Source organism: Jaculus jaculus, chromosome 6, assembly GCF_020740685.1.
Source record: "Jaculus jaculus isolate mJacJac1 chromosome 6, mJacJac1.mat.Y.cur, whole genome shotgun sequence".
Classification (NCBI taxonomy): domain Eukaryota; kingdom Metazoa; phylum Chordata; class Mammalia; order Rodentia; family Dipodidae; genus Jaculus; species Jaculus jaculus.
Window position 1 is genome coordinate 59944425 of NC_059107.1, and position 27139 is coordinate 59971563.

A 27139-nucleotide genomic window follows, 5' to 3' on the forward strand; every position below is an offset into this window, starting at 1 on the left:
GGTGGGTGGATTGCCATGAGTTCAAGGCCACCCTGAGACTACATAGTGAATTCCAGGTCAGCCTGGGGCTAGAGTGAGATCCTACCTTGAAAAAAAAAGACCATTTCCCTAGATGGGAAGAGAGAAACAAAATAGTGTTCAAATGGCTCCAAGCACTATAAATCCTCAAAGGCAACATGATATAGAGGGAATATTTGTGGGGGGAGAGGGTTGAGGTAGGGTCTCTCACTGTAGGCCAGGCTGGCCTGGAACTCACCGTGTAGTCCCAGGTATGCACCATCACATCTGGCCAAAGGGAAGAATCTTTGATGAGCTTTTATCCATTGATTCAATGATATATGTGTTTTTTACACAAAGGAGACGGCAGCAGAGACATATATTTTCATTTATTTATTTGAGAAAGAGAAAGAGGCAGAGAGAGAGAGAATGGGCATGCCAGGGATTCTAGCCACTGCAAACAAACTCCAGACCCATGTGCTACTTTGTGCATCTGGCTTACATGGATACTGGAGAACTGAGTCTGGGTCCTTAGGCTTTGCAGGCAAGCACCTTAACCACTAAGCTATCTCTCCAGCTCAAATGACTATATTTATAGCTCAAGCTGGCCTCAAATTCCTGATCCTCCTGCCTCTGCCTCCTCAGCAATATCCTACCACAGTGTACCACCACAACTGGCTAACATATATTTTTATACTATGTGTGAAGACTTATTTAATTAGAGTTTTAATCTATTTTTACAAGTTTTCTGAACTTTACCTCCATACTTGGTTTTGTATTATAATTTTCTTAATTTGTTCTTTGAAAATCTGATATCAAGTCAGCATCCTGTTTAACTGTAGCCTCCTTTTTCTCACTGTGATGTTTCCCTCCAGCCAACTTCTCCTTCTGACTTCTGTCTTTCTGTTAATAGCAGTGCCACCATTGTTTTAGTCACTCAAGCTTGAAACCTCAGCCATTTTCAGCTATCACATCCTTTGCACTTGCCTTACCACCAGGTCACATTAATTTTGCTCTCATGAGTTGGAACTCTCCTTTGTTTCCTATTCGTGCTGTTTGTTCTCACAAAAATGTCTTCAGTAAACTCCCGACTTCCTGAGCCCAATTTCTCCATCTTCTAATTTGCCCTGCACACTGGCACTATATCTATCTTAAAGTGTTTCCCTGTTGAATTTTCTTATCTGCCAGTACCCGCTCACTTAAAAGCTTTGCTTGTTCTGTCCTGCAGCACCTGTTGCATTGGTCTCTTACTCAAGCCTTTTTATACTTATCCTTTAACATTGCAGCAATTTCTTCACTCTGTCTCTCAACACCTTCAGTGTTCCCCTTTCTCAACCCATCTTACAATGCTGTTCATCAACTCATCATGAAATATGGCACACAGGGTTTAGCAGTTAAGGCACTGGCTTGCAAAGCCAAAGAACCCAGGTTCACTTCCCCAAGATCCACATAAACCAGATGCACAAGGTGGCACATGCTTCTGGAATTCATTTGCAGTAGCTGAAGGCCCTGGCATGCCCATTCTCTATCTACCTCTCTCTCTCTCTCTCTCTCTCTCTCTCTCTAATAAATTAAATAAATGATTTTAAAAAAAAGAAATACAGCACACAACTTTAATCCCAGCACTTGGGAGGCTAAAATAGAAGGATCACAGTGAACTCAAAGCCAGCCTGGGGCTACAAAGTGAGTTCCAGATCAGACTAGGATAGAGCGAGCCCCTGCCTCAACAAAAAGTAAAAGAAAATATAGCACTGAGTCTACCACTTTGCAGCCTAAAAATATTTTGTGGCTTAGATGGGGTTGTAGGACAATTATAGCAGATTTGCTTAGTATTCATGAGGCCCTGGGGTTGCTCCCCAGATATATGTATTATATATACATATGTAATCTTACTATTGTCTATACCATAAATCTATATGTCATAGCTTAGTATTCAAGGACCAGCCTTATCACCCATTATTCTCCTTCATGTGTAATGCATTCCATCTAAATCATTATAAGAGCATCAAATCTCCCTGATTATTCTTGTTGTGTCTTCTCCTATCTATGTGTGTTCAAATCCTACCCCACCATGACAGACCTGGCTCAAATGGTGCTTCTTTAATAAAACCTTTCCAAATTTCTCCTGTATTAGACCTTGTGCCTTCTGTTTCTTTTTAGACAAAAGCATATTTCAAGTCATTTTTAAGATTATGAGCCTATGGTTTGGGGTTAAAGTTTGAGATACAATTTGTTTTTCAATGTAGGGTTTCACTCTAGCCCAGGCTGACCTGGAATTCACTATGTAGTCTCAGGGTGGCCTCAAACTCATGACAGTCCTCTTACTTCTGCCTCCTGAGTGCTGGGATTAAAGGTGTATGCCACCACGCCCAGTTTGAAATACAAATTTTATTAGCTGTCTTTTTCTGACATACCTAACACTTCCCACTTCACCAACCAATTTTTCAGTGGGGCCCAAAGCAGAAATGTCCCTTTTGTTACCTGTTTTTTGAGAGATTGGAGGCATCTTTTAGTAAAATGTAATGAATTTTTTTCTCAATTTTTATTAACTTTTTCCATGATTATAAAAAATATCCCATGGTAATATCCTCCCTCCCCCCCGCCCCGCCACTTTCCCCTTTGAAATTCCATTCTCCATCATATCCCCTCCCCATCTCAATCAGTCTCTTTATTATTTTGATGTCATAATCTTTTCCTCCTCTTATGATGGTCTTGTATAGGTAGTGTCAGGCACAGTGAGGTCATGGATATGCAGGCCATTTTGTGTCTATGATGAATATTTTCTGTGAAAAGCCTGAGCTTTGGAATCTGATGGCCCTAAATTCCTGATCACTTCATTATTTCTCAAACTGTGTGAACTTAAGCAGCATACCTCTCTAACTTTGGTGTATTTACCTGTTTGTAACCCAGACAAACTGAGTAGCTCTATGTCATTTAGTCTCTGCACAGATGGCATATAAAAATATTATCCAGAGGCCCAACTGTATTTTTTTTTTTTTTGAGGTAGGGTCTCACTGTAGCTCAGGCTGACCTGGAATTCACTAAGGAGTCTCAGGGTGGCCTCAAACTCATGGCAATCCTCCTACCTCTGCCTCCCGAGTGCTGGGATTAAAGGCATATGCCACCATGCCCAGCCCAACTGTATTTTTTAATATTTTTATTCATTTAAGAAAGAGAGAGTACAGGTATGCCAGGCCTTGTGCCTCTGCAAACAAACTGCAGTACATGAACCACTTCGTGCATCTCACTTAATGTGGATACTGAAGAATTGAAACAGGGCCAGCAGGCTTTGCAAGCAAGTGCCTTTTAGCCACTGAGCAATCTTCCTAGCCCCAAAAGTAATTATTAAATTATTTGATTTATGTTTTCAAAGAACATCAAAGGAGATTCAGCTCATAAATATCTCATAAATATAATGACATTGGAGCTGGGCGTGGTGGCGCACGCCTTTAATCCCAGCACTTGGGAGGCAGAGGTAGGAGGATCGATGTGAGTTCGAGGCCACCCTGAGATTACATAGTGAATTCCAGGTCAGCCTGGGCTAGAGTGAGACCCTACCTCAAAAAACAAAAACAAACAAACAAACAAACAATATATATATATATATATATATATATATATGTGTGTGTGTGTGTGTGTGTGTGTGTGTGTGTGTGTGTATATATAATGACATTGGGCTGGAGAGATGGCTTAGCAGTTAAGGCGCTTGCCTGCAAAGCCAAAGGACCCATGTAAGCCAGATACATAAGGTGTTGCATGCACCTGGAGTTTGTTTGCAGTAGCTAGAGGCCCTGGCGGGCCCATTCTCTTTCTCTCTCTGCCTCTTCTTCGCTCTCTCTTTCTCTCTCAAATAATAAGTAAAATGCCATATATATATCATGACATTGCTCAAATTTTCCTCCTTCACTCCTCATTTATCTCTAACCTGGTGCTGCTCCTAGGACCTTTTACATACATGACACATACCCACAAACATACTCTCCTTGTTCAGTCCCTGTTCCTCTCAGTTTTCCTCCTCCAACTCAATCATATATTATAAACTGACCTAGCCTCTCTGATGTAATTCTGCTCACTGCCAAGTCCTGTCTCTTGCTACCTATTTGAAATATCCAGAAATAGTGTTGACAAGGCTTCTGTTTTTGTGAGAGGTACAGTGGCAGAGAAAAAAGAAGAGAGGTACATGCCAGATACACAGTAGTAACTCTTGTTTCTGCAAATGTAAAATAGAGACTAAAAAATATACCATACATATATATGGTATGTATGCATGTGTGTATGTGTAGCATGTGTGGATATTCATGTCTGTGGGTGTGCATGCTTGCAAATGCCAACAGACTACCTCAGGTGTCATTCCTTAGGTAAAAAACACCTTACCAATAAGCTATCTCTCCAGCCCTGAAAATTCATGTTAAAAAGAGTAGTACATATCTGTAATTTGAGCTAGAGAAATGGCTCATTGGTTAAAGGTGCTTAGAGGTTGTCCACCTCTTTTTGAGACAGGTTCTCTCATTGGCCTGGAGCTCTCCAAATAGGCTAGGCTAGCTGACCAGGTGAGCCCCAGGGATCTACCTATCTCGACCTCCCAAATGCTGGGATTACAGACACATACTGCCACACCCTGCATTTTGGTTCTAGGTATTAAACTCAGGCCTTGATGCTTTCAAGGCAAGCACTTTACCTACTGAGATATCTCCCCAACTCCTACAATATGTATTTTTGGAGGTAAATAAATAAAATTATGTATGTAAAGCACCTAGCACATCCTAGCATATCACTTGTACACAGTTGTTGGTTAGTAGGTCTAGAATTTCCACTTGTTCCTTCTTTTAGGAGATACTAATTCTCTAGAGAAATCCTCCGTATTTTCAGGTATTTCTTTAACATAGAATCTCAATTATTCTAGGAATCTTCCCAGCTAATGCTAATTATTACATGGGTCAGCCAGATACGTTTCTATTGTCTCTTTTTTCTTTCTATTTTCAAACAGGTTGTTCAGACTTTTGGCATAGCAGGAAGCATTTTAGTGAAAGATGCAATTTGTATATAAACAAATTGCAGTGGCTCCAGTTGGTGCTGGCTTCCTGTAGAGAGTGTGCACCCTTCCCTGCAGCAGGCAGATAGAGTGGCTGCCGATAGTCCTAATCCTCTTGGGCACTGCTGAGTCAAGGCTGGGCTACCACTCTGCTAAGGTTCAATCCACCTTTGAGTTCTTAGTTGAAAGCTGGTATACTGAGTATGTCCCCATAGAAGGTCTAAACTCTAATCACCATCTCTTAAGTAAACTAAAGCATTCTTTTTTTTTGGAGAGTTTTTTTTTGTTGTTGTTGTTTTTCCTGACCTACAACCCCTCTAGTACTTGACAAATATTCTGAGTGGAAAGCTGGCTTGGGTCCCACCTGACCCTATCCCCAGGTATCCACTGCAAGATCGGCTGGTTCTCTGTTCCCTTGCATGTGACGTGGCAAGTGGAAATCCTAGCTGCTGAGCTCCACTACCTGTGGCCATTCTAACCCAGAATAAACAGAGCTGCAGAAATTCCCACTTCTGTCTGGATCCCTCCCCTCTCCAGAGACTGCATGACCTCTAGTACTTATTGCCGTAGCTGATTCTCCGAAGCCTTCAAACACATGGTCTCTACATTATCCAGCTTTCCTGATTGTTCTAGGTGGAAGGAGCAGTCTGCACTGATCCTTCCAGATGCAGAGCTAGATGCTCATCAAATGCTCTTTTTATTCTCCCTTTGCCGTTTGATTAGACACATGGAACGTTTTCTAATTTACTGCTAGTCAGCTGGCTCTCTGTTTTAATTTTCAGGTTCCTGAAATTCCACACAAGTAAAAGTATAGCTTATTCACTTCTGTCTCTTCTGTACCCCTTCTTTTGGAGCTCTTCTGAACAAAGCCCATGATGTAATAATTGAATCTTAGTGATTTTTGCCAACCTACCAGGCTCATAAGCTATAAATGTCTAACTTTTCAAAGTATGTTTTGCACGTGCTTTAACTATTAGTATGCTGCTGTCTGAAGTTTCCACTCCCAAAAGTCTTTCTGTCTTCCTCCAAGATATTTTTTTTTGTTTTATTTGGGTCTTTTACTTAGTTTTCATCAAAAAATGAGTTTTATCCAGTCTTTCTGGAAGATAGGTGCTGTCCACTATAAATTTCACTCTTAGATTAATTCAGATTTTTTTTGTTTTGTTTTGTTTTGTTTTAGTTTTTTTGAGGTAGGGTTTCACTCTACCTCAGGCTGACCTGGAATTCACTATGCAGTCTCAGGGTAGCCTTGAACTCATGGCGATCCTCCTACCTCTGCCTCCGGAGTGCTGGGATTAAAGGTGTGCACCACCATGCCCAGCTTTGATTCAGATCTTAAGAGAGCTATGTATTCTCATTGCATTCTTTGGTGCTTTTATAGCTCTATCTCTTAAAATTATTCAATTTAGTTAATTTTTCAATTAGCAAAATAATAAGCATGAGCTAATAATCATTAAATGTATTTTAACTTCAGGGTATTTACATAATATTAAATACTTTATAACTACTAATTTATTCTATAACCATCCTATATACATTTAATCCTAGTACTTGGGAGGCTGAGGTAGGAGGATCACTGTGAATTTGATCCTGGTACTACAGAGTGAGTTCCAGGTCAGCTGAGCTGGAATGGACCCTTCCTTGAACAGAAAAAGGCTCCAGGTCCCAAATTTTAATCTGTTCTACAGCATGTGAGATTTGTTGTCATGCTACTTACAAGGGGTCTCTGAAATATATTCACTACTCAATATTATCCTTGAGATAGCTTCTCCCAGATTTCATTTCAGCAAAAGCTATAGCGCTCTTTTCTAGCAAAAGTGATGTTCTGTTTTCTGACAGTTTGTCTAATCCTAGCCTCTATTTTTGCTCCACCCTTAGTTTTCCTCGACCTCCTTATTGGCTGGCTATTTTATGTTTATGTACAATTGCATTTTTTCTTTTCATTTTTAAAATTTACCTATTTATTTTTTAAATAGTCTCATGTAGCCCAGGCTGGCCCCCACTCATTATGTAACTGAAAATGACCTTATATTTCTAATCCTCCTGCGTATTGGAATAATAAGCTTGTGCCACACCACCACCTCCAAGTTTATGTGGTGCTGAGTACTAAACCCATGGCTTTGTGCATGCTAGGCAAGGACTCTACCAACTAAGCCACATGCCCAGCCTGATGTTGCCTTTTCTAAATTGACTTAGTTTCATGAAGTATGGTAGAGAATAAATAAGTAAAATTAATTTTTTCCAAGCTTTTATGAGATGAATCTATCCATTGCCAGGAAAATATCGCCTCAGTTACCAAAGCCTACTGTGTAGTTCCAGTTATGTAGGCAGTGACTCACTTTCCACATCCTCATTTCACTTACAAAGTCAGGTCTGTGTGAACTAGAAAAAGAAATGAAAATACCACATAAGTCTTTCAGTTTCCTACTTAAAATGCCAGAGTCCCTAGAGATTCATTCCAGAGATTTCAAGCCATGTCTGTCCTAATTGGCCAGAGAAGTGACAGAATTGCAGCCAGGATGTGAGAAGCAGGAGTCGAGGTACACAGGCAGTGCGTTAGACTGTAAATGGGCGGAGCAGGGACAGAGTCCTTGGCTGTATAGGCAAAGAATCAAGACCCAGGTCCAAGCTGACGGTGGGGTGATGGCAGGTCACTGTTTGAAAGATGAATAAACTGAGCATGATGGTACACACCTTTAATCCCAGCTCTCAGGAGGCTGAGGTAGGAGGATCACCAGGAGTTCAAGGCCAACCTGAGACTACATAGAAAATTCCAGGTCAGCCTGAGCTAGGGCAAGACTCTACCTTGCAAACAAACAACAAAAAAGATGAATAAAATGAGGGTAGAGGCTAGAATCTGAGGGTAGAGAAAGGAAGGTAGGACAGCAGGCTAGCATGGGATCACTGGGCTTCCTATAACCCAGCCTTGTCTTTTTCTTGCATAATATTTTACCACTCCTTTTCTGTTCTCTGCTCCAGCCACTCTAAGAAATTATGAAATGTTCCTCAAATACACTAAAGTCTTTCATACTTCCACACCTTTTTCTACACTGTACTTTTCCCCTTGTCTCTATCCAACTGCCAAAGATCTATTCATTTTTTTTTCCGAGTTTTGCTTAATTACCTTCACTATGAAGCCCTTTCTGCCCCAACCAAGTCCTGTTGCCACTCATGTATCTGTTGACACATCTTACATAACCTTCATAGCACTGATAACAGGATGAATTTGCACCATAGCTCTCTGATGCGAAAAGTGTCACATTGCTGGGTTTGTGGGTTTTTGTTTTGTTTTGTTTTGTTTTTTTGTGGTTTTTCGAGGTAGGGTCTCACTCTATCTAGCTCAGGCTGACCTGGAATTCATTATGTAGTCTCAGGGTGGCCTTGAACTTGTGGTGATCCTCCTACCTCTGCCTGTGAGTGCTGGGATTAAAGACGTGTACCACCACACCCAGCTTGTGGGTTTTTTTATGAAATTCAGAAAATATTAGTTTCCAGGTGCCAGGCTGTTGACATACTTGATATCTTCATTGCCTGTCTCTCCCACTAGGGTCAAACCCAGAATCCTAGGAACCTAACAAAGTTCAAAAAGTATATGTTGATCTAGGCATGGTGGAGCACACCTTTAATCCCAGCACTCAGGAGGCAGAGGTAGGAAGATCACAGTGAGCTTGAGGCCACCCTGAGACTACAAAGTAAATTCCAGGTCAGCCTGAGCTAGAGTGAGACCCTACCTCAAAAATACAAAACAAAACAAAAAAAGTATGTCTAATGGAGCCAGGCATGGTAGTACATTGCCTTTAATCCCAGCACTCAAGAGGCAGAGGTAGGAGGATTGCCATGAGTTCAAGGCCACCCTGAGATCCTGAGATGACATAGTGAGTTCCAGGTCAGCCTGGGCTAGAATAAAACTCTACATTGAGAAACTCAAAACCAAAAGTATAAGTAATGGGCCTCTGGTCTTAAAAAAAAAAAAAAAAAAAAAAAAGACCTCCAATAGTGTTGTATAAAAGTGGAAATGGAAAGAGAGCTGAAGTTATAGCTTAGCTGTTAAGGTACTTTCCTGCAAAGCCAAAATCCCAGGTTCAATTCCCTAGGACCCATATAAGCCAGATACACAAGGTGTTATATGCTTCTGGAGTTCAGTTGCAGCAGCTGAAGTCCCTGGTGTGCCCATTCTCTCTCTCTTTAAAAAAAAAAAAAAAGTGGAAAGAGCAGACACCTTTATTTTGTTCCTGTTTTTGGTGGCAAAGTATGCAGCCTTTTACCACTATGTATGAGATTAACTGTAAGGAGGGTTTTTGTAATTTTTTTTTTAATTTGTAAGCAGAGAGAGAATAAGAGAAAGAGGGTTGGGTGACAGGGCCTCCTGTCACTGCAAATAAACTCCAGATTCCTGTGCTACTTTTTTTTTTTAAGCATCTGGCTTTACATGGGTACTGGAAATTGAAACTGAGCTATTCGGCTTTGCAAGCAAGCACCTTTAACCAATGAACCATTTCTCCAGCTCAAATTACAGATATGTACCACTCTTTTTTAACATGAATTTTCAGGGCTGGAGAGATAGCTTATCAGTTAAGGCGTTTGCCTGCAAAGCCAAAGGATCCCAGTTTGACTCTCCAGGATGCATGTAAGGCATATGCACAAGAGGGCGCATGCATCTCGAGTTTGTTTGCAGTGGCTAGAGGCCCTGGTGTGCCCATTCTCTCTCTCTCTCTCTCTCTCTCTTTCTCTCTCTCTCTCTCTCTCTCTCTTTCTCTCCCCCTCCCTCTCTTAAATAAATTAATAGCATGAATTTTCAGCTGTAGATTTCCCTATAAGTCCTGCTTTAGCTGTTTGTCATAAGTTTTGGTATGTCATGTTTTAATTTTCATTTATCTTAAATTATTTTCTAATGTTTCTAGTCCATTGATTATGTAGAAATATGTTGTTTCTGTTTCATGTATTTTTGAATCTCACAAATTAATTATTGATTTAAATTTTATTCCACTGTGGTTGAAGAAAATATTTCAGATGATTTTACTTTTTTCAAGTTTATTAGAATTTAGGGGTTGGGGAGAGTGTGTCGGTTGAGTGCTTGCAACACACGCTTGAGAGCCTGAGTTCAGATCCCAGAACCCATATAAAATCCCAGCACAGCCATGCATGCCTATAATCCCAGTGCTGGGGAAGTGGACACAGCATGTTCTTTGGAGTCCTGCTGGCTAGCTCATCTAGCTGAATTAGTGAGCTCTTCGTTCAATGAGAGACCCTATCTCAAATAATAGGGTAGACTCCCCCCCACCTATGGAGACTGAATAATGTGTTCATGACCCTATGGTGAATACCAGTAACCCCACTGAGGAGGGTCTTTAATGGAATGGGAACAGGGATATAAGAGGATAACCCACAGGGAATATGACCAACACACGATTTGCTCATAGTGTAAAATTCATAGTTAATAAAAAAGATGCTCCCTCCAGACATAAAACGGCCTGGATATCCATGACTTCATAGTGCCTGACACTACCTACACAAGACCATCATAAGAGGAGGAAAAGATCATGACATCAAAATAAAAGACTGATTGAGATGGGGAGGGGATAAGATGGAGAATGGAATTTCAAAGGGGAAAGTGGGGGGAGGGAGGGTATTACCATGGGATATTTTTTATAATCATGGAAAATGTTAATAAAAATTGAGAAAAAAAAAGATGGAGAGCAATTAAGGAAGACAACCAACATCAACCTCTGGCCTCCACACTTGTGCACACACATATGCACACACACATACACATAAGCATACCACACACGTAAGAAAAAAAAAATCTTGTCTTATACCTGTCATATGGTCTGACATGGGTAATGTTCCATGTTCAGTTGTGAAGACTGTAATCAGTTGTTTAGGGAGGTTGGAATCCTTTTTACTATCTCCCTGTTTGTAGGAGCCAGTGTGAGAGCAGTAGAGTTGTTATATATAGTTACTCATCTTGGGGTATATGTCAGACTTTCATCATTATAACTAATATTAACAAGAGAGGATGAAAGGCCAGGTGTGGTGGTGCACGCCTTTAAACCCAGCACTCAGGAGGCAGAGGTAGGAAGATTACTACGAGTTTGAAGCCAACCTGAGACTACATAGTGAATTCCAGGTCAGCCTAAGCTAGAGTGAGACTCTACCTTGAAAAGCCAAAGAGAGAGAGAGAGAGAGAGAGAGAAAGGATGGGGCTGAAGAGATGGCTTAGCAGTTAGTACATTTGTCTATAAAGACTAAGGACCCAGGTTCAATTCCCCAATACCCACATAAGCCAGATGCACAAGTGGCACATGCATCTGGAGTTTGTTTGAGTGGCTGAAGTCCTGGCATGCTCATTCTTCCCCCCCCCTTTCTCTCTCTCTGTCTCTCTCTCTCTCTCTCTCATAATAAATAAAAACAAGAGCAGATGTTTCCATTCATAGTCCTTAACTCAGGTGATTCAGTGCCCACGGTGAGGAAGAACATGGCAGCAGGAATATTGCCACTCACCTCACAGTAGACAGGAAGGGGTCAGGGCAAGATCTAACTCCAAAAGATATGTTCCCAGTGACCTGTTTCCTAAACCTAGGTCCCACTTCTTCAAGTTTCCTGTATCTCCTAAAATAACAACAGCAACTAAGGACCTTACCAGGTTTTCTAACTAAGACTAAGGGGTTTCCTGGGACACAGGACTGTCCATACTAAAAACAGGCAAGCCAAAAGAGTTAGTCATTTGAAATGTTAGACAAACATAATTTACAAGTGCTGTCCTTTATTCTACTCTAAACTCCAAGAGCACAAGGAGTATGTCCAATGTTTCTATGTGCTTACACCTATTGCTTGGAACATAAGAGGCACTCAATAAATTCCTTAATGTCATCTTTCTTTCTTTCTTTCTTAATTTCTGGTTTTTTTTTTTGTTTTTTGTTTTTTGTTTTTTGAAGCAAATTCTCACTCTATCCCAGGCTGACCTAAAACTCACTCTGTAACCCAGGCTTGCCTCAAACCCATATACTCTCTCTGTCAAATAAATAATTTTTTTTTATTTTATTTTAGAGCAAGAGAGAGAGAGAGAATTGGCATGCCAGGGCCTCAGCCACTACAATCAAACTCCAGATGCTTACGCCACCTAGTAGACAAGTGCAACCTTGCATTTGCCTCTTCTGTGTGCATCTGGCTTATGTGGGTATTGGGGAATTGAACCTGGGTCCTTAGTCTTTATAGACAAAATGTACTAACTGCTAAGCCATCTCTTCAGCCCTATTTTTATTTATTATTCATTTACAAGTAACGAGGGAGAAAGTATGGGCATGCCAGGGCCTCCCACCACTACAAATGAACTCCAGACACATGTGCCATGCAGTGCCTCTGGCTTGCACAGGTGCTAGAGAACCAAACCCAGGCCTTTAGGCCTTGCAAGCAAGTGCCCTTAACCTCTGAAATATCTCTCTAACCCTAAAAGTATTTTTAAAGAAAAACAAATTCATGAACTTATGTAAAATAGCACATGGAAAAAAAATAGACGATCCAAATCTTGAACCCTATAAGATGTTACTTTGGCCAACTGAAGCCAGGCTAAATCCTACTGTTACCCCTTCAGACTTATAAAGGGTGTCTCCAGGACAGGAAAATACCCTGACATACAATGCAACATGATTTCTATATTATTTGTTCCCAAATTAATGGATTTGGTAAACCTTGGGAAATTTGCCATCAAATTTTGAATCTATTCTCCAGGAAATCACCTCCAGATGTAAGCAAAATGCTAACCAAGTATGAACTTGTGGAGGTACCTATATGCTCTTAACACAGTGCCTGTTGCCTGCTAGTATTTCTACCACTGTGTATCATTAGGATTTATAGTTATGATTACTTTTCACAAGCCCAAATCATCTGCCTCTCAAGACCTTTTGGAGAGGAGGAACCATACCCTCTAGAAATATCAGTCAATTACCATCTATCTTAGAAGTCACCAATAACAGGTATAGTTACACCTCTTCTTGGAGACACAAATAACCTCCTACCACTTGCTAGTGACTCCCAGACTTCAGCATTCTGTGCTGCATAGGTTGATAGCAGTGCTTTGAGATGTCAGCTAGCTCTCACAGCAGGTGTTCACTGCCTCCCTGGATCACTTTCTACTTTTCTTTCAAATGATACTCCTATTTCCCCCTTTGTTGCAGTCCGGTTCGCATTGCTGTTAGAAATCACCCAACCAAGAGTAGCTTCTGGGAAAAAGAGGTTTATTTTGGCTCACAGGCTTGAGGGGAAGCTTCACGATGGCAGGGGAAAACAATGGCATGAGCAAAGGGTGGACATCACCCCCTGGCAAACATAAGACCACAGCAACAGAAGGGTGTGCCAAACACTGGCATGGGGAAACTGGCTATAAAGCCCATAAGCCCGCCCCCAACAATACACTCCCTCCAGGAGGCATTAATTCCCAAATATCCATCAGCTGGGGAGCTAGCATTCAGAACACCTAAGTTTATGGGGGACACCTGAATCAAACCACCACACCCTTAGAGTCTCTTCTCCTATGTTTTTCCTCTTCTTCCAACTTCTCATTTAAGTTGGGATGGGAAGAACTAGTGCATTGTCTTTCATCTTACAACCACTCTAATCCTTGTTTCTTGGGGTTTTGTCTGTTTCCTTGGAAAAGCCTTATAGAAAACTGCATCATTTCTGACTTAGCAGTTAAAAGGCACTTATCTGCAAAGCCTAAGGACCCAGGTTTGATTCCCCAGATCCCATGTAAGCCAGATGCACAAGGTGCCACATGCATCTGGAGTTCATCTGCAGTGGCTAGAGGCCCTGGCAGGCTATTCTCTCTTTCTAAAAAGAGAAAATAAAGAAAATTGCATAATTTCATGTTTCATCAAAAAGAACATACCTTCAAATCTATTCTTAAGTCTGCTTGTCTCTTCCTGCTACCTATGCACTAACCTGTCAGCTCCATAGTATGTGGCAGAGTGTACCCCTTGTCACAGAGCTGCTTCCTGCTGAACCCCAATCCTTCACTTTGCCCTGTAGACTGGTTGAGTTGATCTCAAGGGCCCTGTCCATACCCACTGCCTTGCACCAGAACTTTCCTTTCCATATACCTTCTTTCTCCTCCTTCTCTGCAGGCTGTTTGGGCACCTTCTTAAACCCTCTAGGGCATTCCAGGAGCATACCCTAATCAGCTCATCCAAGCTACCAGTGCCAGCACCGCCAGACTTCATTGCTGTCAAAATAAGGCCTTATTTTCTGCACCACTCTCTATAAGTCTCTGCTTCAAAACTAATTTTAAGAAGTAATAATCTTGACCTAGACATGGTGGTTCACACCTTTAATCCCAGCACTCGGGAGGCAGAGGTAGGAGGTTGGTCATGAGTTTGAGGCCACCCTGGGAATATATAGTGAATTCCAAGATCAGCCAGGACTACAGCAAGACCTTACCACAAAAAACTATAAATATTTTATTTATTTATTTATTTATTTATTTATTTATTTATTTCAGAGAGAGAGGCAGGGAGAGAAGAAAAGAAAAGGCAGAGAGAGAGGCAGATTGGGTGCACCAAGACCTCCAACCACTGCAAACAAACTCCAGACACATGCGTCCCCTTGTGCATCTGGTTTACATGGGTACTGGGGAAATGAACCTGGGTCCTTAGCCTTCACAGGCAAGCACTTTAACCACTAAGCCATCACCCCAGCCCTCAAATTTTCTTTAAAATTATATTGTTTGGCTAGGGGTTGCTCAATGGTAGAGCTCATGATTAATAAGATTCAATCTCTAGTGCAATTCACTGCCAGCAAAAAAGGAAGAATTACAATTTTTTTTCAAGGCATGGTCTCACTCTAGCCTAAGCTGACCTGGAACTCACTCTGTAGGCCCAGGCCAGCTTTGAACTCATGGCAGTTCAACTACCGTAACCTCCTGAGTGCTAGGATTAAAGGTATGCCCCACCACTCCTAGCTTGTTTTTTGTTTTTTGTTTTGTTTTGTTTTTGCAAGTAGTGTCTCACTCCAGCCCAGGCTAACCTGGAATTCACTATGTCATCTCAGGGTAGCCTCAAACTCATGACAATCCTACCTTTGCCTCCCGAGTGCTGGGATTAAAGGCATGTGCTACCACACCCTGCTTTTTTTTTTTTTTTTTTGAGATAAGGTCTTGCTATGTAGCCCAGGTTAGCCTTGAACTTGTGATCCTCCTGCCTCCATCTCTTGCATACTGCCATTTACAGGTGTGTGCCACCACACCTGGCTGGTAAAAATTAAAATTCTTAAAACTCTGGGACTGGAGAGATTGCTTAGTGGTTAAGGGGCTTGCCTGAAAAGACTAAGGACCCATGTTTGACTCTCCAGATCCCACATAAGCCAGATGCACAAAGGTAAGGCAAGTGCAAGATTGCAAAGACCTACTAGGTGGCACAAATGTCTGGAGTTCGAATCCAGTGGCTGAGGCCCTTGGTATGCTCATTCTGTGTCTTTCTCTATTAAATTGGAGGCAGAGGTAGGAGGATTGCCATGAGTTCAAGGCCACCCTGAGACTACATAGTGAATCCCAGGTCATCCTGGTTTAGAGTAAGACCCTACCTTAACCCCCCCACCAAAAAATAATAAAATAAAATAAATTTTTAAAAACTCTGTACTTACCATTGGTTAATTTATTTGGGATAAGCCCACTTCACATTAAAGAGCATTTCTAAATTCTCTCCATTGCTGACCTCTTTGTGCATTCTCTAGCACATCCTGAATCCAGTAGGAAGTAGTACCTGTGGTATTAGTGCTTCAGTCATGAAGCCACTCCCTTCTGGGGCCCAAATGAAATGTTTCTGGCCTCCCCAACACCCAGGAGAACTTAGGGAGCCTCAATGGATTTTTCTTAAAGCATGCCAAATACAGCCAGGCATGGTGGCACACGCCTTTAATTCTAGCACTTGGGAGGCAAAAGTAGGAAGATCACCATGAGTTGGAGGCCAACCTGAGACTACATAGTGAATTCCAGGTCATCCAGGACTAGAGTGAAACCCTACCTTGAAAGACTTTAACAAAATAAAATTTAAAGGGGAAAGTGTGAGGAGGGAGGGAGGGAATTACCATGGGATATTTTTTTATAACCATGGAAAATGCTAATAAAATTTTATTTTATTTATTTTTTTTTAAATTTTTATTAACATTTTTCATGATTATAAAATATATCCCATGGTAATTCCCTCCCTCTCCACCCCCACACTTTCCCGTTTGAAATTCCATTCTCCATCATATTACCTCCCCATTACAATCATTGTAATTACATATATACAATATCAACCTATTAAGTATCCTCCTCCCTTCCTTTCTCCACCCTTTATGTCTCCTTTTCAACTTACTGGCCTCTACTACTAAGTATTTTCATTCTCACGCAGAAGCCCAGTCATCTGTAGCTGGGATCCACATATGAGAGAGAACATGTGGCGCTTGGCTTTCTGGGCCTGGGTTACCTCACTTAGTATAATACTTTCCAGGTCCATCCATTTTTCTGCAAATTTCATAACTTCATTTTTCTTTACCGCTGAGTAGAACTCCATTGTATAAATGTACCACATCTTCATTATCCACTCATCTGTTGAGGGACATCTAGGCTGGTTCCATTTCCCAGCTATTATAAATTGAGCAGCAATAAACATGGTTGAGCATGTACTTCTAAGGAAATTAGATGAGTCCTTTGGATATATGCCTAGGAGCGCTATAGCTGGGTCATATGGTAGATCAATCTCTAGCTGCTTTAGGAACCTCCACACTGTTTTCCACAATGGCTGGACCAGATTGCATTCCCACCAGCAGTGCAGAAGGGTTCCTTTTTTTCCACATCCCCGCCAACATTTATGATCATTTGTTTTCATGATGGTGGCCAATCTGACAGGAGTGAGATGGAATCTCAATGTAGTTTTACTCTGCATTTCCCTGGTGACTAGTGACATAGAACATTTTTTAAGATGCTTATATGCCATTCGTATTTCTTCCTTTGAGAACTCTCTATTCAGCTCCATAGCCCATTTTTTGATTGGCTTGTTTGATTCCTTATTATTTAATTTTTTGAGTTCTTTGTATATCCTAGATATTAATCCTCTATCAGATATATAGCTGGCGAAGATTTTTTCCCATTCTGTAGGTTGCCTCTTTGCTTTTTTCACTGTGTCCTTTGCGGTGCAAAATCTTTGTAATTTCATTAGGTCCCAGTGGTTAATCTGTGGTTTTATTGCCTGAGCAATTGGGGTTGTATTCAGAAAGTCTTTGCCAAGACCAATATGTTGAAGGGTTTCCCCTACTTTTTCCTCTAGCAGTTTCAAAGTTTCCGGTCTGATGTTAAGGTCTTTAATCCATTTGGACTTAATTCTTGTGCATGGCGAGAGAGAAGAATCTATTTTCATCCTTCTGCAGATATTTATCCAGTTTTCAAAACACCATTTGCTGAAGAGGCTGTCTCTTCTCCAATGAGTATTTTTGGCATTTTTATCGAATATCAGGTGGCTATAGCTACTTGGGCTTACATCTGGGTCCTCTATTCTGTTCCACTGATCTACATGTCTGTTTTTGTGCCAGTACCATGCTGTTTTTGTTACTATGGCTCTGTAGTATAGGGTAAAATCAGGTATGGTGATACCACCAGCCTCTTTTTTGTTGCTCAGTATTATTTTAGATATTCGAGGGTTTTTGTGATTCCAAATGAAGTTTTGGATTGTTTTTTCTATTTCCATGAAGAAAGCCTTTGGAATTTTGATAGGGATTGCATTAAATGTGTAGATTGCTTTAGGTAAGATTGCCATTTTCACGATATTGATTCTTCCAATCCAGGAACAAGGGATGTTTCTCCACTTTCTAGTGTCTTCTGCAATTTCTCGCTTGAGTGAAACCCTACCTTGAAAGACTTTAACAAAATAAAATTTAAAGGGGAAAGTGTGAGGAGGGAGGGAGGGAATTACCATGGGATATTTTTTTATAACCATGGAAAATGCTAATAAAATTTTTCTTAATAAATAATTTTTTAATGCGAAATACTGGGCTGGAGAGATGGATTAGCAGTTAATGCGCTTGCCTGTGAAGCCTAAGGACCCAGGTTTGATTCTCCAGGTCCCACGTAAGCCAGATGCACAAGGTGGCAAATGCATCTGGAGTTCATTTGCAGTGGCTAGAGTCCCTGGTATGCCTGTTTCTCTCTCTCTCTCTCCCTCCCTCTCTCAGTCTCTAATATATAAATAAAAATAAAAACCTCTAAGCCGGGCGTGGTGGCGCATGCCTTTAATCCCAGCACTTGGGAGGCAGAGGTAGGAGGATTGCCATGAGTTCAAGGCCACCCTGAGATAACAGAGTTAATTCCAGGTCAGCCTGGACCAGAGTGAGACCCTACCTCGAAAAACCAAAAAAATAAAAAATAAAAAATAAAAACCTCTAAAAATGCCAAATACTGAGGATATATGTCCTTGTTGCAGAGAAGAGACTGGCTCCTATTGGCCAGAGGGGAACCTCTGAGTCAAGGACACAACCAGAAAGTCGTTGCCAGCACCTTCTATGTGATCACACCATCTCACTCCCTTACGCTACTGGTGAAGGCAGTGGCCACACGGGAACTAATGCTGCCCAGCCTCTTCCCCCTGCTGTCTGAGGACCCACCAGAAGATAGCCTGACTATCGTGGAGGCAAGTGCAGTTCACGTGTCATGGGACTGAGAAGGGAATGGAGCTTGAGAAAGGGCTAATGGAGTTAAATGGGGTCATAAGGGAATGAATGGGAGAGTAGAGAGAATGGCTTAAAGGGGTGTATTAAAAGGAAAGATAGAAAATGAGGCTGGGCTGGATAGATGGCTCAATGGTAAGGTGCTTGCCTTCAAAGCCAAAGGACCTACGTTTGATTCCCCAGGACCCACATAAGCCAGATACACAAAGTGGTGCATATATCTGAAGTTCATTTGCAGTGGCCGTGGCACACACACCCATTCTCTCTCTCTCTCCCCAAATAAATAAATAAAAATAAAATATTTCTTAAAAGAAAGAAAATGTGGATGAATGGAAGGAAGCCAATACACTGATTACAGTAGCTTGAGGAAAATGAGGTTTGGGAAGACAGCTGAGAGAGTAAAAGGTTATTGGTATGGGCAAATAATGGGCAATTAGTGTTGTCCTGGAGGGGTATCACACTTGCACATACCCCTGAAGTCTGGTTTAAATCAGTACCACTGGTAGCTACAAAAGAGAAAAAGGCGAGTGTTCCCCAAGGTAAAGCTGACAGCAGGAGAGAATGGGAGCAGGGGTGGATGTCTCAACAAGCAGTCCAGTTCCATGTGCGCCAGCCAGCCTGCCCCTCATCCCACTGCACTTCTACCATGGAGAGGAGACATGAGGATGGAAAAGGAAGAGAAGTATATTAAGGAGGAAGCAGAATAAGTAGAAGGCAGAAGAACAAAGAAAGGAGGGGGAATAAAAGATGACATCCAAGAAAGAGAAACCTTTGAGTAATTTCATGTCTTTGAGGTTTTCTTATTGTGTCCCTGGGTGTGTGTGTGCTGAATCTCTAGATGGGTGGCAACATGTCTATGCCTTAGTGCGTAGCTCTACCTGTGTACCTCATTATGATACTGTGTTCTCTGAAATACATGTGTGTACACCTGCATTCATGGGCCTGTTATTTCTGTTTATTGGGGAAAAGAGTAAAATGAAGTCTGAGACTCAGATACAAAGAACTCAGAGGGTTGAAAAGCAGCTTTCTCCAGCTCTGTCATCCTCTCCCCTCCCTTCTCCTCTGTCTTGCCCCTTCCTCCTTTTCTCCTTCCCTTTCACTGTGCCTAGATTCTGCATGTTCTCTGCTGTGCTCTCTAGGTTAGGGTGGGAAGGAAGGCTGGGGGACTATTATCACTGTTGGTGGGCTGGCTGATAGGCAGAATGGACAGAGTCTGGGATTGTGCTCTGAAGTTTGCAGCCATGGTGATACAGAAAGAGTTGGGCACAAGTGGCCTGTGGCCGTTGGCGTCTCACTTCAGGGCCAGAGGTTCCTGGCACAGGATGTTGTGGCCGGAAAACCTGACTGCTCAGGAATGCTGCACTCGCACATGGCCTCCTTCTATGCTCTGCTCACCTCAGGCCAGGAACTCCCTGTACTTGCCTTGCAGACTAGAACACCTCCGCCCCATCACATAACTCAAGGACACGCCTTCCCTCAGCCACCAACACTAGACCCTTTGTACTCCTTACATGAGCTCTAGTCCCTTTCAGAACCCGGTGACATACTTCCCAGGGCTAATGTTAAGGACTTGAGAATCCCTAACCACTTGGGGTTGTAACTACTTCTGACCCTTTGCCTGACAGTTACAAGCAAGTCCTGGGGCAGAACACCTGGTAGGACTTACCTGTCTCAGCCTCAACAGCAGCCTGGTATCCTCTGTTTGCTCTGCTTGTGTTCTGGGACTTCAAGTTCCCTGAGTCCTCCCTAAGTAAGGCTCTTCTCCTCCTCAGAGTATGTTGGACAGCCTGGAGCTGGAGCCTACCTACAACCCCTTGCAAGTTTGCAGCCACCTATATGCACACCTGAGCAGCACCTATGCCAAGCCTCAGGGACGGATCTACCCAAGCTGGGAAAGCCGAGGGCCTAGAAAGGTACAGTCCCTTTCCTCCCCACCCTTTCCTCTACCCACCCATCTCCTTTTATGTCTAGAGTCCAAGGGAGTTCTCTGCCACATCCAACAGCACCATCAGTGCCTGGGCCCAAGGGAGGGAGCAGCTCCACTCCCTTTCCCCACACAGGTGGAGAGGAGAGCCAGGCCAAAGAAAGAGAAAGATGCTGACTAGGTAGGAAGGCTGTGTGCTTAGATAGTCACAAGCGACAGTGTTTAGGTTGGTTGGTTTTGTTTTGGGGGCTCACAATATAACCTAAGCAGTCTTGAGTTTGCCATCCTCCTGCTTTAACCTCCTAAGTGAGGGAGAATACTGGCTCACTTTGTCACACATTGTGCTTAGATATTTTAATTGTAGTGTTCAGAACTCTTTAGTCATTTAACAATCCCATTACACAAACTGGCTACACTGGAACTGCAACCACAGACCTCTCCTTAAAATTAAAGGCTAAAGGGAGGATGGGAAAAGAACAGCCCAGGGCAAGGGAAAGAACATTTATAGAACACCGACACTTGCCAGGTTTTCTAATAAATGCTTTCACGCATATGCTTATTGAATCTCCACAGCACTGCAGCAAGGGCAGTGCCATGTACTTGTACAACTGAGGAAAGAGAAGTGACCCTGGCTAGTCCCTTGGAAACAGGGCCCTGGTGACAAGGGTTAAAATCAGAAGATTCAAGTTTGGTGGCACATGCCTTTAATCCCAGCACTCAGGAGGCTGAGGTAGGAGAATCACTGTGAGTTCGAGGCCAGCCTGAGACTACATGGTGAATTCCAGGTCAGCCTGCACTACAATGAGACCCTACCTTGAAAAAAAACTCAGAAGAAGCCAGGTGTGGTGGCTTACACCTATAATCCCAATACTCACTCCAATTTAGACAACAATATGAGATTGTCTCAATAAAAAAGAGGGAATCATGAGAAAGTGAAATGTTTCTCAGATCCCTAATCTATATGTCTTCCTTTTGCTGTTAATTTTTCCTAGTTTCTCAGTAACAGAGCTTTTAGAAAAATTCCCATTTTGTCAGCTAAAATTGCAGAACTATGTTTCCAAACTCATCAATCCAGAAGTGAGAGCAGAGCCCACCATGAGGTAGCTTTGTGGGCAAGCTGACAGAAGATGAACACTAGGCAATAAAAATGACACCACAGATGGTACAGCCCAGCCCTGGGCCTTCAGTGTATCACTCCAGGGACAGGACATGTGAAGTAGCAATGACTGGAATCTAAGAGCTTGGGGGATTCTGGTCTTCAAAGTAGTTTCTGGTTGCTCTTTGCAGGCTGGACAGTTGCAGACCAACCGAGTTCGAGCCACAGTGGTCCCCCTGACTATGACTCCAGCCCCAGACACAGCCCCCAAGATGGCAGCAGCCAGCAAAGCTTCCTCAGAAGCCTTCCTGCCTTCTGATTCCGAGGACGAGTATCCCTCTCAGCCCTAAGTCTCCAGCACCAAAGCACAGCTGCCCTTTCCACCTTGCCTGTCATCCCCCTGAGCCTCTGAGCTCAGGCCAAGAAGCAGTTTGAACCACTCCACTGGCGCCTGGAAAAGACACACCCAATTCTGTTCTTTCTGTGGCAGGGGCTCTTTTTCTACTGGATCATTTAATACTGTTAACACAGATGATTAAACACCCAGTAAGCTCCACCATTATTAGCATTCCAGCCCAGAATTTCTCCTGGTAGCTCTGCATAAGCAGGTGGCTGAGGTCAAGTCACCCTCAGGGAAACTATAACTGAGGAACAAGGAAGTGGTTTTTAGAGGTCAAAAAAAAACCAGGAGATTGAAACCTAAGTCCTATTCCAGAGGGTTTTGATTTCCTGTTCACTCACCACACTACAGATCTTTTCGCTGACAAGTACTTGGAGCCTGTGAGCAAAGGTGTGTGTGTGTGTGTGTGTGTGTGTGTGTGTGTGTGTGTGTGTTAGAGGAGGGCATACTGTCATTTAACCTAGCACAGGGAAGTGGATGGGGTGAAAAAGGCCTGCTCCCTTCCTCATCACCTCTCCCACACCTGTCCACTTCCTGTCAGTACCATCCATCTACAGAATAGCTAAAAGACTTCTCTGTGCTTCAGATTACAGTTAAGTACTTGAGGAATGTATCCATTTCATGCAAAAGACTTTGTGAAGTAGAACCCATTACTACCTAAAAAAAAAAAAAAATTATAGCTGGGCGTGGTGACATGCCTTTAATGCCAGCACTTGGGAGGCAGAAGTAGGAAAATCGCCATGAGTTCAAGGCCAAGGACACCCTGAGACTGCTTGGTGAATTCCAGCTCAGCCTGGGCTAGAGTGAAACCCTACCTCGAAACCCCCCAAAAAATTAATTAATAAAAATAAATTATTTATTTGAGAGAGAAAGAGGCAGAAAGAGAATGGCCATGCCAGGGTCTCTAGTCACTGCAAGGAAACTCTACACACATGCACCAAAAAGTGCCTCTGGACTATGTGGGTACTGGGGAATCAAACCTAGGTCTTTGGGCTTGCAGGCAAGCACATTAACCACTAAGCCATCTCTCCAGCCCCCATTACTACTTCTCATACTTGACAGAGGGGCAACAGAGAGAATGAGGGGTACAGATGTCATACAACTCACCCAGGATCACAAAGCTAGAGTCCAGTCCAGGTGAGCCTGACAGGCAGGCTCAGAGCTGCCACACTGTAAGCTTCCCTCCCAGGGGTCCCTTCCCCTTTCCATAAGCATCAACATTTCCCAGTTCTTCTCTTGCCCCCCTCCACACTCACCCAGCACATGCTGCCACCGCATTCCACAGGTGTCTATTCACACAAAGACTTCTTAAATGCAAGCTGATTTTAATGAAAACTTTTATAATTTAAGTATTTATATATATGTATATATGACAGTAACAATTTAGGAATAAAGATCCAGAAAAAAGCCATCCAGCCCTCCCCCCAAAAAACTGTACCCTCTGACCCAAGTTCCCTTTTCTCATAGGTCTGGTCTGTCAGCTTTCCAGTCTCTTGGGGGAGGGATAGCTTAGGAGTGCTGACACTCCCCAGAGCACATCCCTCAGCTCTGCCAGACGTTCTCTAATTCCTATAACTTCCTATGACTGAATATCCTTCCCTTGACCCTTAGAATCCCCTGGCCTCACATGGGCCTCTCCCGCCCTCTCGTTCCTACTGGCTCTAACAGGTTTCTGTTATCCCCAGTGCCACCCCATAAACCTTCTATTAGATACTATCTCAGGTGGAGCCTTCTGACTTGACTCCAGTCCTATCAGTCACTACTCTGGAGACCCCACTTTTCTGGACCTGGCTGTACAGAGCAGTATCTGAACTGTGGCCTTTGCTGCCATTACCACTTGCAGTATCAGGTTCAAGGAAAGCTAGGCCCTGGGGCTTGGGAACAGGGTGGGGCTTAGTGCCTCGAGGAGGTGGCACAGCATAGTCATCAGTGGCAGGATTGTAGGGGAGCTCATAACCCTCCTCCTTCACCCGAGCCTGGGACCACCACGCATCCTTGGGTTCCTGAGGCAGATCATAAAGGCCCCTGGGAGGAGCTGGTGCCAGGCCCTCAGGTTCATCGTAGATGGGGTCCTCCCTGGGGTCAGTCAGCTTGGCCTTCAGCAACTGCTGCTGTGCATGCTCATACAAGTCCCAATAGAGAGGTTTCTTGAAATGTACCCTCTCCCCTGCCTGAACAGAGGTGCTGTCCAGGGGGTCTGAGTATAGGGAATCCTGGGAAGGGCCTGGAGGAATGCGCAGGGAGTCTAAGGGCTCAGCATACAAAGCTGGGGAACTGTCCAGGAGCTCTTGGGGACCAGGAGGAGAGGCCAACTTCCCCTCAGCCACCTCCCCTTCATGGGAGTCGGTTCTGAAGATATCATGTCCCTGTCTGACCTTTCCTTGAGCCTTTTGCTGCTGGATGGCAGTCTCAACTGCCTGAAAGATGGCATTGCCCTGTGTCGTCTGGAAAGTGAAGGTTCCAGGGCCAGAGGAGCAGCGGCGACCAGCCTCAAAAGAAAACATGACCTGTGGAGGGCATGAGGGAACACATTACCAAGAGTGTTGCAAGCGTGAGTCACAAGTCTGTAAAGAGGCCACCTGAGCACCGAGTTGGTCACCCACAACCTTCCAACCCAGAAAGCCCTGCCAGTTTTCCCATACAGCCCCTGCACCTTGTCCCTGCCATATCGTCGCAACAGAGTGTAGGGCCAGGAAATGAGCGGCTCCAGGACCTGACTCTGAGTCCCCATCGTCAGGAGAGTCAGCTTCTCTGCTTCTACCCTCAGCATGTAGGAGCCATGCAGTCCGCAGCGCTCGGCAGCCTCAGTCCTCTGCACTATTACCCAGAACTGGGATCCTGGAAGGAACGAACAATGAAATAAACACTGGGGCCAGGAACCCAGAGAGTTCACTAACACAATATCCAAGCATTTGTTTGGAAGTCAGGTCTCAGTGGCTGCCTACTTCAAGGGTCCCTGGGCTTTCCAATAATTCCCAGGTCACACCTCCTTCCCTGCCCAGCCCTCACAGGTACCTACCTTCCCAGGTGGGGCTGTACAGTGAGTTCTCCAGCATCTCCAGGGCAGAAAGTTTAGGCGCATTCTCCACCTGCACCGAGGCCCAGCTGCCGTTCTGTTGAAAAGAAAACATCAAGGATTGTATAATTCCCTCTGCTCTGAGGTGCGGAATAGAGGCTCTTGAGACATTTGGCTCCACTGCTATTGCAATAGCTACCTTGCAGCACCCCTTAGGCCCTAACCCCTGGCCAGCAGCCGGCCCCCTCACCGGAAAGGCGGTTCTGCACAGCGTCTGCACCCAGGCAACGCTGGACGCAGCGTCCGCCGCTAGCAGGTGTGACCGCTGCGCAGTGTCCAGGCGGAAAGCAGCGGCGCCGGGCTCCGGAGGGCTCTCCACCGCCACAGGGGCCACGCTCACACACTCAGCGAGACGGATCACTTTGCAGTCCAGGCGGCGCGAGCCTCCTCGGCCGCCTCCGGAGCTCGACCCCTTGTGGTCAAAGAACTCCAGCCGGGCTACGCCGTGCGGACTGGCCGGGTAGAGCACAGCCCAAGTCTTCCTCCATCTCTGGGAAAGGACGAGAAACCGGCGGGCGTGAGCCGCACGCACCCACGGGGAAGGAAAAGATCACTCAGGCGAGAGGTGTCTGAGGCTCCCGAAGGAGAGGCTGTTTCCCAAGGAGGATGCTACTCCATCTTCCCTGCACCAGGGAGGACACACTCCCAGAGTCCCACGTTTCTCGTAAGTGTGCAAAGGGACTTCGAGGGAATGTCACGGGGCTCGCCAACTGCCGTGTTCAACCTGCTTCCCGCCCTTCCCCTCCCTCTGATCCGCTCCCTCCCTTCTAGCCCTGATGAGGTTCGGCATCCCCTGACCCCTACTACCTACCTTGGTCCCGAAACGCTGACTTTGTAAAAAGAGCGGCCCTTCCATCACAGCCTCGTCCATGGCCCCTCGAGGGCCCTTCCGCGCTTCCTGGCCCCGAGGGCGGAAGGCGGGGCCGGGGCGGGACGGCCCTGCCCGAGGCGGCCAGCCCCTCCTCTGCCCCGGCGGCCGCGGTGGGGGAGGAAGAGACGCGACCAAGCGCCTGGTTCCCGGCACAAGCCGACCGGCACTCTTCTGCTGGGGGGCGCGCAGCCGCTCCACCCAGAGAAACTTTGCGATTTCAGCCAGATGGTCCTGAGCGGGGGAGCTACGAGTGACGTCACGTGCTTAACGTGACATCGGAGTAAAGGCCGTGACATCACTCGCGGCACCACAGTGGCCAAGTGGGCCCTCGGGACTTCAGTTTCCTTAGCAGGCCCTACCTTTAAGCCAGCCCGAGTTGGACTGGACTATTTACACTCCGCCTAATCCGGGCTGTGGAGAGGGGTTGGGGGCTGGAAGGTTTCCCGCCGCCCTGGAGCGGCCACCCGGGCCGCCCAGTCATCCTGAGGCCGCTGGCCAGTCCAGTTCTCTGACCGCAGCCGCCGGGCTCCCAACCTGCGGGAAGAGAAGGCTTCATTGAGCCGGGAGGGTCAGGGGAAGGGGGGAGGTGTCCCAGCAGCGGCTAGCTCCACGGGGGAGGGGAGGACCTAGAGGAGGGAACTGGCCTGGCCGGAATGGAGGGAGAAAGCGGAATGTGGGAGGGCTCTAGGAGTCGTGGGAGGGACGAACGAAGAGAGGGGGAAAGAAGGGGGGTCCAGTCTCCCCTGGCCGAGCACTTTTTTTTTTTTTTTTTTGGGAAGTCTAAGATTAATCTCCAGCACCAGGACTCGTCTCCCAGACTCTAGGGCCTTCCCAGCCAAAGGTAGGGGAGTCACGCTGCTGCCGCCCAAGAGGAAGGCGTGTTGGGGATGGAAAGGATGGTGGAGGGACCAAAGAAAAGGATGGTGTGGGGTGAAGTCGGGAAAGCTAACCAACTGACAGTTTTATAATTGCCAGGGGGAATGAGACACAGGATGAGTGGAAAGCGGAGCAGATATTGGGGACAGAGGCTACAGGGTGCAGCTAAGAGGGC

General features: G+C 44.6%; 3 protein-coding genes across 13 annotated transcripts in view; 2 read left to right on the top strand and 1 right to left on the bottom strand.

Annotated features, from left to right (window-relative positions):
- LOC101616168 (meiosis 1 associated protein) overlaps nucleotides 1-22300 on the top strand; it is a 124420-nt gene extending 102120 nt beyond the window's left edge. For 6 of the 8 annotated variants that reach the window (XM_045152583.1, XM_045152589.1, XM_004668249.2 and 3 more), the window contains 3 exons: nucleotides 18478-18684; nucleotides 20494-20634; nucleotides 21933-22300. In XM_045152583.1, the coding sequence (XP_045008518.1) occupies nucleotides 18478-18684; nucleotides 20494-20634; nucleotides 21933-22091 (507 nt within the window). In that variant the 3' untranslated portion in view covers nucleotides 22092-22300. The remainder of the gene's footprint in view (nucleotides 1-18477; nucleotides 18685-20493; nucleotides 20635-21932) is intronic. The other 2 variants (XM_045152587.1, XM_045152588.1) reach the window with 1 other exon arrangement.
- A 1146-nt stretch (nucleotides 22301-23446) lies between these two features.
- Dok1 (docking protein 1) lies at nucleotides 23447-26658 on the bottom strand. Its single transcript, XM_004668250.2, has 5 exons — nucleotides 26029-26658; nucleotides 25408-25707; nucleotides 25161-25254; nucleotides 24795-24979; nucleotides 23447-24648 (listed from the first exon to the last, which is right to left on the bottom strand). Exons 1-5 carry the CDS (start codon nucleotides 26086-26088, stop codon nucleotides 23860-23862), a joined length of 1428 nt encoding a protein of 475 aa, XP_004668307.1. The 5' UTR covers nucleotides 26089-26658; the 3' UTR covers nucleotides 23447-23859.
- Nucleotides 25602-27139, top strand: part of Loxl3 (lysyl oxidase like 3) — a 36114-nt gene continuing 34576 nt past the window's right edge. For 2 of the 4 annotated variants that reach the window (XM_045151739.1, XM_045151741.1), the window contains exon 1: nucleotides 25602-25881. The gene's annotated coding sequence lies outside the window, so the exon portion shown is untranslated. Of the gene's footprint in view, nucleotides 25882-26826; nucleotides 26930-27139 lie in introns of those variants that run through there. The other 2 variants (XM_004668254.2, XM_045151740.1) reach the window with 2 other exon arrangements.

Excerpts from the sequence above, each read along its gene's own strand:
- Dok1 (XM_004668250.2), bottom strand. The coding sequence starts at position 26,088 with ATGGACGAGGCTGTGATGGAAGGGCCGCTCTTTTTACAAAGTCAGCGT. Across the intron at positions 24,980-25,160 it reads GTACAGCCCCACCTGGGAAG|GATCCCAGTTCTGGGTAATA; the intron begins GTAGGTACCTGT and ends CGTTCCTTCCAG. Across the intron at positions 24,649-24,794 it reads GACGATATGGCAGGGACAAG|GTCATGTTTTCTTTTGAGGC; the intron begins GTGCAGGGGCTG and ends TGCCCTCCACAG.